Below are 12,755 nucleotides of genomic sequence, written 5' to 3'. Positions count from 1 at the left end.
CAGGCGATGGTGGGGAAGAGACCTGACTTTCCCTCCTCATCTGTGCCACGCGGCTTCCCACCATGATCACCCCTCTGGCTCTCGCAGGGCGCACGTCCTCATCCTGGCTGAGAAATGACCTCCAGATCTGTGGCCTCCCCGACCGTCAGCCGCATCTGGCGTGTGAGGGTGTGAGCGCTTGGGGGTGCCCCTGCTGCATCATGGCGGGAGCCCCACCCTCCGTCTGAAGTTAGCCGTGCTGCCATAGTTTTAATCGGAGGGGCTGTACCATAAGACGGAATTCTTTATGGGATCACAGCTGGAAAACGAGAACAAGTCCCGTATCACCCTGGGATCTCCTCACGCAACCCGGGAAGAGTCCTGTAGCGTTCCACCTTCTCACCCCCCACTGGCTTCCTGGCCCAGGGCCTGGTGGGAGAGCAGGGCCCTCCACGTGCACAGCCAACACAGCTCGCCTCATTCTCCTTCACTGCCTCGCCTTGGAGCTCTGTTTTGCTTTGTTTTCATCGTTTACAGTTGGGTTTGAGGAGCAGAGAAAACGCACCATCACACCTCCTTTTAACGTATTTCGTGACTTACGTGTGGACTGCACCTGTGATATGTTAATACCCAGGACTTTGGGGTGTAAGTAAGATGTGGGAGGAAACTCACAGGTGTGCATAGTCACGTACACATGTGCAAACACGCACACACCTCCTTTATCACTTTACGTATCGTCACGCCCCATGGTGCTGCTTCTTTGTAAGCAAATAGTTCAGTGAAGCAAAATTTCCCAGTGTCACCCTGGTTCATTTTACGAGGACAAATATGTGAAATCCTAGCTTGAACTTAGTTCTAAAGAAATTTTTTTTTTTGCTGTAACCTTTGTGTTTTCTGTTGCTTAAGAGTGAAAGCAATATTATATAATTATCTTTTTTTTCCTAGAGATGCAAAATGTTTCTAAAACAGGCCCACTTTTGGTGCCTAAAATATTTATGACTTTTTAAGTGTAATGCTTGAACTGCATGTATTTTTAAACAAAGAGGCCGATATCTGTCTGCCTACCTACCTATCTTTCTATTTCTATCCATTTTGATCTGTATATCGATTTAGAAAACTCTAAATGGAGAAGTTGATTTTTTTAATATATTCAGTAGATGTCCACGAGTATGTGTTGAGGAAAGATTGGAGATATTTCTATCTTGATGGTCCAGGCTGTTATATCTCTGGTAATTAATGGATAGTTAGACATCACAGCTAAATCAATTCATATCTTATTTTGGATTCTGGTTTAATATTTAAGTCACTTCAGGTGTTTTGTTTTTTTTCAGATTTTTTTAAAATCAGAAATACTTATGGCACCAATTTTAAGTAAATTTGTAAAGAGCCATTATTTAGGAAAACGAAATTTAGCAATAGTTCATGTTAAAACTAAGCCATATTTTGGGGTACCTCGGTGGCTCAGTCGGTTAAATGTACAACTTCGGCTCAGGTCATGATCTCACGGTCTGTGAGTTCGAGCCCCGCGTCGGGCTCTGTGCGGACAGCTCAGAGCCTGGGGCCTGCTTCAGATTCTGTCTCCTTCTCTCTCTGCCCACCCCCTCACTGCCTGTGTTCTCTCTCTTTCAAAAATAAATAAACTTAAAATAAAACTAAGCCACATTTAGAAATAGCTCATTCATTTCAAAAGACTCTTCAAATTGTGGTAGGTAAAGTCAAGGAGATGGTGGCAGATGGAATGTCGTTTGAATTCAAAAAGTCAAGGGATGAGGTTTTCAGAAAAGCTAGTCGTCGAAGATGTGAAACATTTATTTTCCCCTGTTCTATTTAAAACACAAAATTAGGCCACTAGAACTGTAGCATAAAATTTAACTTAAACTTTACCAGTTAGGTATTTATTATCTATATACAACATATCTTGATCTCACACAAAACCAGTTTTCTGTTATTTCTTACAGTTTCCAACTACTAGCAATTGCCAAAATTGTACAACATATTTAATCAAAATGTTTTAAATTTGCTTGTCAATGGGAAGGTATTAATAACTGTTATTTTCTAGAATTTTCTTCTCAAAGTCTTGTCCAGAAAAACAAACTGGTTTCCTAATGTTACATAGATAATTGCAGACGTAGTAATTATGATCAAATCATAAATCATATGAAAACTTAGTGTATTATATATTAGCGGTTGAAAGTATGCATGGGGGGCGCCTGGGTGGCGCAGTCGGTTAAGCGTCCGACTTCAGCCAGGTCACGATCTCGCGGTCGGTGAGTTCGAGCCCCGCGTCAGGCTCTGGGCTGATGGCTCAGAGCCTGGAGCCTGTTTCCCATTCTGTGTCTCCCTCTCTCTCTGCCCCTCCCCCGTTCATGCTCTGTCTCTCTCTGTCCCAAAAATAAACGTTGAAAAAAAAAATTAAAAAAAAAAAAGTATGCATGGATTGTAAGTTGAACTGATTCATGTGTGAGATAAAAACAAAGGAAAAGGTTGAAATAGGCGGGAAATTGGGTCATCGTTGTTTGCTTTTATTTTTTTCAGTCTCAATCAGATCCATCATAGGCAGAGAGTTTACCTCATTTCAGTTCTTGGGACTAAGTTCACCCAGCGGTGGCCCTGTTTTCCAACTGGCAGTCAAACTAAGGTTTTTACTAACAGGATTTTAAAAGATTGTTTAGAGCTTACCTTATAGATTATTAAAACCAAAAGTATGCAATTATTGGAATATAGAAACAGAAGTGTACTGATGATGATGTCACCACTCAAAAACTAGTTTTTGCCTATTTTTCCTGATAGATAGGTGTTGATATATATATTATTATTACCTGGAGTCCATACAGTTTTGCGTCAAGCTTTTCTCTATATCGCTATGGGTTTATGCTCACCTTTATTGTGCGACATTGGAGTTTTTCATATACATCTGAAATAATTTAGTCAACCCTGGTTCTATTGTTGGACACTTTCATGGCTTCTAAAAACCAACTCTGCCCATATTTTGGATGATGAATATATGTTATAGTGCCAGATCACTGATATTACTGAGGTTCTTTTTTTAAAAAAAATTTTAACATTTATTCATTTTTTGCTAGAGAGAGAGAGAGAGAGACAGAGAGAGAGAGACAGAGTGTGAGTGGGGGAGGGGCAGAGAAAGAGGAAGACAGAATCAGAAGCAGGCTTCAGGCTTCCAACTGACAGCACGGAGCCCGACGCGGGGCTCGAACTCACGGACTGTGAGATCGTGACCTGAGCCGAAGTCGGACGCCCAGCCGACTGAGCGACCCAGGCGCCCCAACTAAGGTTCTTGATGTCCAAACAAAACACAGACTCCTAAGATTACCTAGAGGAACAGTGATTGGAGGTCTGAGAAAGCATCCGTGAACAGTGCAGGTTTCGATGGAGCGGGATGCCGTCTGCCATAACTAATGACCAGTTGGCTGCTGTAGTTGAAATATAGTGGTGGCCAAAGGAAGCAGTAATGCCACTTTCCTTCCTTTATGCTTGACCATACCTGTGATACTGTAGAAGCCATTAGCTCTTTAGTTTAACAGGATTGGAAAAAAAAAAATGTTGATATACTCTCAAATCCCAACTCCCCCTAATGTGTTGTTAGTCGTATCATAACATTTGACTGATTTTCTCCATAGCACTTATGATACTCTTTTATATTCTTCTGGGTTAATTTCTTATTTGTATTTTCTTCCCTTAACTAGACTGTTACTTCCATGAGATGGGGATCTTCTCAACTTTTAACTCTTAGTAATTTTTGCATCTTGATACCTAGAGTGGAGTGGCACATAGATGTTCAATTAGTATGTATTGAAAGAATGATAAAATACACGAAAAATGAGATTTATGTAAACAGAAGGAACTGAAGATGGAACTGAACACAGACAAATAATAGTTGCTTACAGAACAAAATTTTTAGATTTATTTTGTTTGTTCAGTGTGGCTCCAGAGGTTTAAACAAAGACCAATGAGCAGAAATTATGGACGGATGGCTCCAAAATGTATAGCTGTTTTAAATAACATGTTTACATATACATGTTTTAAATGTATAGCTGTTATGACTGACCATGAAAATTAGAATTATGTGTATATTTTGGTTTTAACACTTTTTTCTTTCAAAAGTAATGCAAGTTATGTACCTATGATACAGTGTTTCTCAAAATTAATTCCAGGGAGTTTTAGTTGCCATGGATACTGGTGAAAAGGGGCTTCCTGGAAATATATAAATTTGAAGATCTTTATACTTTACATTCTCTTACATAAACAAAATACATTTTTTGCATATTAAATTGTAGCATACTGAGAATCCTCTTTAGAAAAGAAAGATGCTAAATTTTGCTAAATCCAGAATTTTCAGTTGGTTTGACCCTGAGTTGATGATTTCTCCAGTTATCTGTGACCATCCCCAGAGTGTTTTACAGAAGTGTGGGAGGTGCTTGTGTGATGCCAGTTGAGTAATATGCACTCTGAGACTGTAGATGAGAGTTTTCAATGAGCAGGAACAGAATGTGTGTTTATTTTCCTTCTCTGTCTCTCATCTGTTATTAACGGTGTCCGTGCACATGGGAGACTTTCATCTTTTTTCCCCAGGGACCCCCTTGCATTCCCATTTTTGTCAACATCAAGCTGAGAGTCTGTCAAGTGGAAAACATACGTAGACATTCCTCTTGAAGCAGGAGGCGTGTCGGATTCGAAAATAATACTATGCTCAGCTCCCTTCCAGACAGCAGGCTTAGAGGACAGAATCCATTGGTGTGTTCAGACTCAGTGTGTGCCTGGCACGTTTTGTTATGCACCTGTTGAATGGTTGTTGTGCAACATTTTGTTACGCTTAGGACCGTAGAACTTCCTTTTCCAGATGCAGCTCTGAAGCCCAAACAGTATGTTGTCCAACTTTAGGCTGGATGGATTGCTTTTTTCTAAAACAAGTGGTTTTCTTTTTCCTGTAAGGTGTATTTCCGAAATATCATATCACTGGCTTTATGAATATAATTAATGTTTGTGATAGTAACATAGATTCTTTACTGAGACATTTTTCTCCCCCTCCCTTTCATTGGGAGAATTTTCGTTTTATTTTGTTTTATTTTGTTTTATTTTATTTTTATTTTATTTTATTTTATTTTATTTTATTTTATTTTGTTTTGTTTTATTTTATTTTATTTTATTTTGTTTTATTTTATTTTTATTATTTCATTTTATTTTATTGTAATAAAAACACTCATCATGAGGTCCGTCCTCTTAGCCAGTTATAAGTACACATTACTGTCGACTATATGATCAATGTTGTATATTCATCTTAATTAAATAAACCTTGATGCCAGTTGATTAATAGCAGCCCATTCCTCTCGCCCAAGCCCTTAGTAACATCGTTCCTGTCCTTGAGTGTTTTTAGAACCTTGTAAGTGGCACCACGTAGCATTGGTCTTTCTGTACACTGAGACGTTTTCTTAACCTGGACTTTTCCAATCCTTGTTTCTTCAGGGTATTTATTCACCAAGAATGACTCCAACTTTGTTTTTGGAGTACACAATTCTTTCTTACACATTTTCTCACCTACACCACAGCATGCAGTCTGGTCGCCTTTGTTACTCTTGTTCATTTTAGAGATGAGAAATTAAGGTTCATATATTTATTTAGCTGTGAAGTTGGCAGAACAGAAATTTGACCCCAGGTCTTGTGCTGTGTGTCCTGTGCTAAATTACAGGGTTCTATGTAAGCATGATCTCTCAGGGATTGCTTGAAGTGTAATATTGTTTGGAGGGCATAATACGCTGACAACACTGTGCTGATATTTTTGTGAAGAAGACTTCCATGAATAATTTGGGTTGTTTTCTCTCTCTTTTTTAACTGCTTAGGGTTGGTGCAAATGTCCAGTTCTCCTGTGAGGATAATTATGTGCTGCAGGGATCCAAGAGTATAACCTGTCAGAGAGTCACGGAGACACTGGCTGCGTGGAGTGACCATCGGCCCATTTGCCGAGGTAAGGAGCACATGACGGGGATGTCTTCCTGCACGCTGGTGTGTTTCGTGAACACGAGTGAAGTCTCGAGCAGCGTTGTGTCCACTGAATACAGACAAAGCAGGACAAGGCAGACGATGATGCACGTTTTCCTAGTGTGTCATATTTATTTGGAATTTGCGAGGCGGCAAACATTTGCAAGATATTAGCAGTTTTTAAATTTCCGGAACAACGGAAACAAATCTGATCACTCACACAACGCGCACACACACACTTACTCAGTGTTACCTGATACTCCTCTCCCTCCCTCTCTCTCTGTCTCTCCCACCCCTCCCCCCCTCTATATATATGTAGATAGATAGGCATATAGATAGATACAGACACACACACACACACACACACACACACAGTTTGCATGTCACTTGGTGTTACCTGGTACTCATCTACATATATATATATACACAGTTTATATATTACTCCATTTTACCCAGTACTCCTCTATATATACACACACACTTTGCATATACTCAGTGTAACCAGGTACTCATCTATATATTCACATAGTTTGCATATTACTCGGTGTTACCCAGTACTCATCTATCTATCTGTCTATCTATCTATCTATCTATCTACACACACACACATACAGTTTGCATATTACTTGGTGTACCCAGTACTCATCTATATATACACACGTTTTGTGTATTACTTGGTGTTACCCAGTACTCGTCTACATATATATACACACACTTTGCATATTACTTGGTGTTTCCCGGTACTCCTCTGTGTATACACACAGTTTATATATTACTTGGTGTTACCCAGTAGTCGTCTATATATATACACACAGTTTGCATATTATTTGCTGTTACCCAGTACTCGTCTGCATATATATACACGCAGTTTGCGTATTACTCAGTGTTACCCAGTACTCATCTATATATACACACACACTTTGCATATTACTTGGTGTAACCAGGTACTCATCTATCTATACACACAGTTTGCATAGTACTCGGCGTTACCCGGTACTTCTCTCTATATATATACACAGAGTTTGCATATTATGAAAATAGGTTACATAACTAGATCCTTTTGCAAGTTTTATGTGCACCCCTGCAAATCTAAAAATATTCTCTGCTCAGTGGCAGTGAGGTTGAATCCTTGGGTTCTGGTACCAGTGGTAAAGGGACTTTAGTAGTGTGCTCCCAGGTTAATCTGTCACTGATGAACTATCTTAAGCTAATCTGTGCCATAGCAGAACATAATGCTGCACATCATCATTATCTTCTTTAAAGATGTCAAATAAGATTTTGTCACTTCTAAGAAGTATGTGAACAGTCTTACCACAATTCTACAGTCCATAGCGAAATCAGCAGAAAACTGCTCGGGTTGTTTTAATATGGAAAATTAATAAACTCCAAAGAGAAACTAGGGTTTTGTTTTGGTTTTCATTTTTTGCATTTTGGCCATAAACTAATGTATGCAAATTGCTACATTTAAAAGAAGGGGAAAAAAGCGCAGAGTTGACCAAGGAATAAAAAGGGAAGTTTTAGGGGTGCCTGGGTGGCTCAGTCAGTCAAGCATTTGACTTTGGCTCATGTCATGATCTCGCAGTTTGTCAGTTCAAGCCCCACGTCGGGCCCTGTGCTGACAGCTCAGAGCCTGGAGCCTGCTTCGGATTCTGTGCCCCCCCCCCCCCCGCCCCTCCCCTGCTCACGCTCTGTCTCTCTCTATCTCTCACAACTAAATAAACATTAAAATAATTTAAAAAAAGGGAAGTGTTATACAAGAGATATCTTATCCCTCCTTATAGCCTTTGTGAGGTGAAGAGACTCATCATTTCTTTTCTAAATTTAAGCAACACTAGTGACATCCTGTGACGTGAAGTGATTACCAAATACACTGCTGGCTTTATCTAAGAACGCCAACTTTGCAAGATGGCCTGTACTGTACCCTTGCCTGCAGCCATTCGAGGCGCTTGAACCTGTGGACGGTAGAGTGCTGGGGCATCGAGCTGCAGCCTGGGAGAGAGACCTGTGTGCACTGGCTGCCAGCGCTTTCAGGGGGTTCTTTCCTCTGAGTCGGGCACGCTTCTTGGAGAAGCCCCAATCTCTGGTCAGGGAAACGCGAATGCTCTGCCCTCCTGCTCTTTGTCACAGACTACTTCGTGCATCTAATACCTGACAGACAGCAGCAGGCTTTCCGAGGAATTAGAGCAAAAGCCTGCCCCTAGCAAGTGATGGTGATGTCTGACACTCCCGGTAATAAATGAGGACTAATTCACAGGTATTATTTTAGCTTCCCTTAGGGGGAAAAATGCGTTTGTTCTTTCATGTTTTTCTTGTTCTTTTGTACCAGAAATATATGTCATTATTTTAAACCCCAAACTAGGCAAAACTAGGAAAGATGCATCCATTTTAAATTGATATTTTAGAGTAAATTAAGGAAATATGTGTGTAGGACATTACTTGACTCATTAAATCCATAACTTTTTTTTTTTTTTTGGGGGGGGGGCCTGAATCTCATCTTAAGCTCAAAACACTCTCAGGCTCCCGACACCCACTTGTAACCTGACTTGTATCACAGCCTCTGAGGTGCTCATCTGTCATCCAGGCTGCGGGTCGGGTACCTTCTCCATCTTCCACCTCCGAACGCTCACACTTTGAGGTCATTGGACGGGGAGCCTTCCAGCTCCCCGTCCCCACAGATTCTCGTGCCTCACCGAACGCTGTTTCACCAGGGAAGGGCTCTTGCACAGGACCTCTGTGTGGCACATAGTTCCCCTGACTTGTTCTTTGCGAGAGACCCCTCCCCCTCTGATGCCCGCCTCTCTCATACCCAGAAGCAAAGGGTGATCAGCTCTCTTGCTCTTCCCTCCCAGTTGGTGATCCCGACAGTTGGCTTAAACCAGACAGCCCTTCGTTTTCAGGGAGTGATTCTGTAGTTCTTGTCCGATTACGTTTAACTTTCTGAAGTACTGAGCTATCGTCACTGGGAGTAATTCTTTTTTATTTTGTATCATGTATTCTTAAGCATTTCTTAATGTTTATCTGTTTATGTTGAGAAAGAGCATGAGAGTGCCAGCAGGGAAGGGACAGATGGAGAGAGAGGATTTCAAGCAGGCTCCATGCTGGCCGGGCTCGATACCACGAATCTTGAGATCATGACCCTAGCTGAATTATAAGAGTCTGATGTTTAAATTTTTTTTTTCAACGTTTTTATTTATTTTTGGGACAGAGAGAGACAGAGCATGAATGGGGGAGGGGCAGAGAGAGAGGGAGACACAGAATCAGAAACAGGCTCCAGGCTCCGAGCCATCAGCCCAGAGCCTGACGCGGGGCTCGAACCCACGGACCGCGAGATCGTGACCTGGCTGAAGTCGGACGCTCAACCGACTGCGCCACCCAGGTGCCCCAAGAGTCTAATGTTTAACTGAGCCACACAGGAGCCTCCACTGGAAATAATTCTTAGGAAGACACTTCCGTGAAGGATGTATAGATCAAGTCTGTAGACCTTAACTAGGACACATTGTGTCCGGGGAACAATAACAAATAATATATATATTTTTTTTTTAATTTTTTTTTTCAACATTTATTTATTTTTGGGACAGAGAGAGACAGAGCATGAATGGGGGAGGGGCAGAGAGAGAGGGAGACACAGAATCAGAAACAGGCTCCAGGCTCCGAGCCATCAGCCCAGAGCCCGACGCGGGGCTCGAACTCCCGGACCGCGAGATTGTGACCTGGCTGAAGTTGGACGCTTAACCGACTGCGCCACCCAGGCGCCCCACAAATAATATATTTTTAAAGCTTAACGTTTAAAATTTTTTTTAATGTTTATTTATTTTTGAGACAGAGAGAGACTGAGCCTGAACAGGGGAGGGGCAGGGAGAGAGGGAGACATAGAATCTGAAACGGGCTCCAGGCTCCAAGCTGTCAGCACAGAGCCTGACGCGGGGCTCGAGTTCACGGAGCGCGAGATCATGACCTGAGTGGAAGTCGGATGCTTAACCGACTGAGCTACCCAGGCATCCCAAAAAGCTTACGTTTTTTTTTTTTTTTAATTTTTTTTTCAACGTTTATTTATTTTTGGGACAGAGAGAGACAGCATGAACAGAGCATGAATGGGGGAGGGGCAGAGAGAGAGGGAGACACAGAATCAGAAACAGGCTCCAGGCTCTGAGCCATCAGCCCAGAGCCTGACGCGGGGCTCGAACTCACGGACCGCGAGATCGTGACCTGGCTGAAGTCGGACGCTTAACCAACTGCGCCACCCAGGCGCCCCTAAAAAGCTTACGTTTTAAAGAAAACTATATTTTAGTATATTTTGGAGTAGCAAACCATGAAACAATTTAAATAGAAAGGACTGAAATCTTGTAAAGAGGAGAATCTGAGATTTGCTATTTAGAATTAGGGGATAAAGAACAGGTGACAAACATTCAGACCCCAGGGGAGCTTCACCCAGACGGAAATGGGTTTCTGTCTCATGAAGACATCAGGAGTCGGGCAGTGTGGGACCGGTATAGCAGCTCTGTTTTGGGGATGAAAATGTCCTCAAGACTCACCCTGTGAGCTCTGTGGTCGGGCCCTCCCCCCAGGCGCTATCCAAATCCCAGGTACCAGATCCAGGGGTTAGAGGAAGCAGTGGAGGCAAAGCAGCTGTAACCTGAGGAAGGTTCCCCAGGAAGCATCACCTGCCTTTCTTCCTGCTCTGTCCCATTGGCCAAATCCCAGCCAAGTGTTCTCAGCTGGCTGTGAGACTTCGAAACGCAGTTTTGAGTTTAGGCAGCTAAATATGTAGCAAAAATTTATATTTCCATGGAAGAAAGGGGAAATAGTCATTCAGGGAAATTGCGTTCTCTGCCAAGGGGGGTGTTCTTCCTTAAGAGGGAGAGCTAGAATGAGTCACCGAATAGATATGTGTCATAAGTTCATGGTTTTTACGTGTTTGTTTGCTTGTTTTGTTTTGTTTCGTTTCGTTTCGTTTCATTTTGAGGTTGCTTTTCTGTGTCACCTGCAGCTTTCTGTGAGTGAGAGGGCAAATGAGGAGGCCATCATTCAGCCTTCTCTCACCCCCTCTGGCATTTCCATACAGTGCCGAGTTGTCGCTGTGAGCAATAAGGATGAAAACAGGTGGGACTGTGTATAGAGGGACGTCCCAGTTTCTGGACTGGAAACGGCTTATCTGTGAGCATCATGGTGAAGTAAGGAACCTGTGCATTCCTTCTTGGCCCTGTACTCCCCTCCTAGCCACATAACCCTCTAACAAGAGGAAAGCCTCTTTGCTCAAAGCCAGCAGGCACATCCATTCTTCTAGTCTGGAAAAAAACAGTCTTGCACAACATCAGGCGGTCCCCAGGTAGCATGACCTGGTCAGTGGCTCACACAGCTGTGGGCCAAACACATTAGTGCATCTGTAGGTTGGTCCTTTAGAACGTTGTTTGGAGGAATTCTCTATCCGTGCTCTCTACTAGAAATATATGCCATGTATGTACTTCAAGATATCTGGTAGCCAGATTGAAAGCCGGTAAAAAAGCAGCCGAGAAACAGGTGGAATTAAATTTAATAACATTTTATTTAATACAACTGCCCCGAATATTATCATCTTAACATACAGTCAATATAAAGATTATGAGAAGATTATTTACCTTCTCTCTCTCTCTCTCTCTCTTTCTCTCTCTCTCTCTCATTTTTTTGTACCATGACTTGGAAATTCAGGTGTATTTATACTTCTAGCACATCTCAGCTCAGACTAGCCGTGTCTCACCTGCTCGGTAGTCACGTGTGGCCAGTGCCCACTGTGGACATCTCAAGTCTAGATACTTCACTCGGCCATGGGCCTAGCTTTTCTCCCAACTGTGGGATGCAGTCAACACCCTCATAGATGTGAAGGGAAGAAATGAGTTCACAGAGTCATACACTGTCCCAGGTGGCATCCCTTGCTGTAGAATATACTTTCTTCCATTAATTGGTAAGTTTTGGGGTGCCTGGTGTCTCAGTCAGTTAAGCATCTGACTTTTGATCTCGGCTCAGGTCACATCATGGTTCATGAGAGTCAGGCTTTACACTGACAGAGCAGAGCCTGCTTGAGATTCTCTCTCCCTTGCTGTCTGCCTGTCCCCGATTCATGCTCTCTCTCACATGCATGCACTCTCTCTCTCTCAAAATAAACATTTAAAAAGTGTTGTAAGTTTCTCAGGTTGGAAGTATTTAGGAACCCTGAGTCTTTTAGTCTATTAGCATTCCTTCCTTTAAATAGTGCCTCTACCTGCTTCTCCTGACAGGTTCATCAATTGTAGAAGAACTGAAAAAAAAAATGAAGTGGAGATTTAAAAAAAATAATAAAGTTGAGATTTAATGACAATTTCTGTAAAAAGATAGCTTGAGATATCTAAAATGTAGGGGGGAATGGTTACCATGAAACTTAATGGCATTTCAAATGCTACCCAAAATGGACTGTTGGTACTTAGCTGTTGATGGGTCCCAAACGCCTAGAGCAGTTTTCTGAATTCATTTTCCCATCTGCACGATCACCATAATAAATAATATGTAAGAAGAGAACATCATGGTTTGGGTTTTCCTGACTCATTCTGAGGCTTTAAAGGAGCTCTTATACGGATCATCTCGGCCAGGATATTCTAAATTCAACCATCTATCAAACACAGTAAACCGCCCCTGGTCTGAGCTTTGCACACATTATGAGATTTCAGATCGGTGAATTAAGGACTGGTTCTCAAGGTTCTCATCTTCATGAAGGGTCTCTAACTCTTAAGTAATTATCGTGCCTTCTCTGCAGAAGGAATATCTGATAGAAG

At 42.1% G+C, this 12,755-nt stretch overlaps 1 protein-coding gene across 2 annotated transcripts in view; it reads left to right on the top strand.

Moving 5' to 3' along the window:
- Positions 1–12,755, top strand: part of CSMD1 (CUB and Sushi multiple domains 1) — a 2,022,422-nt gene that overhangs the window by 1,445,359 nt on the left and 564,308 nt on the right. For both annotated transcript variants that reach the window (XM_043557450.1, XM_043557440.1), the window contains exon 9: positions 5,835–5,959. In XM_043557450.1, coding sequence (XP_043413385.1) covers positions 5,835–5,959 — 125 coding nt within the window. The remainder of the gene's footprint in view (positions 1–5,834; positions 5,960–12,755) is intronic.

This window comes from Prionailurus bengalensis, chromosome B1 (genome assembly GCF_016509475.1).
Source record: "Prionailurus bengalensis isolate Pbe53 chromosome B1, Fcat_Pben_1.1_paternal_pri, whole genome shotgun sequence".
NCBI lineage: Eukaryota > Metazoa > Chordata > Mammalia > Carnivora > Felidae > Prionailurus > Prionailurus bengalensis.
This window is presented reverse-complemented; position numbering and strand designations above follow the sequence as displayed.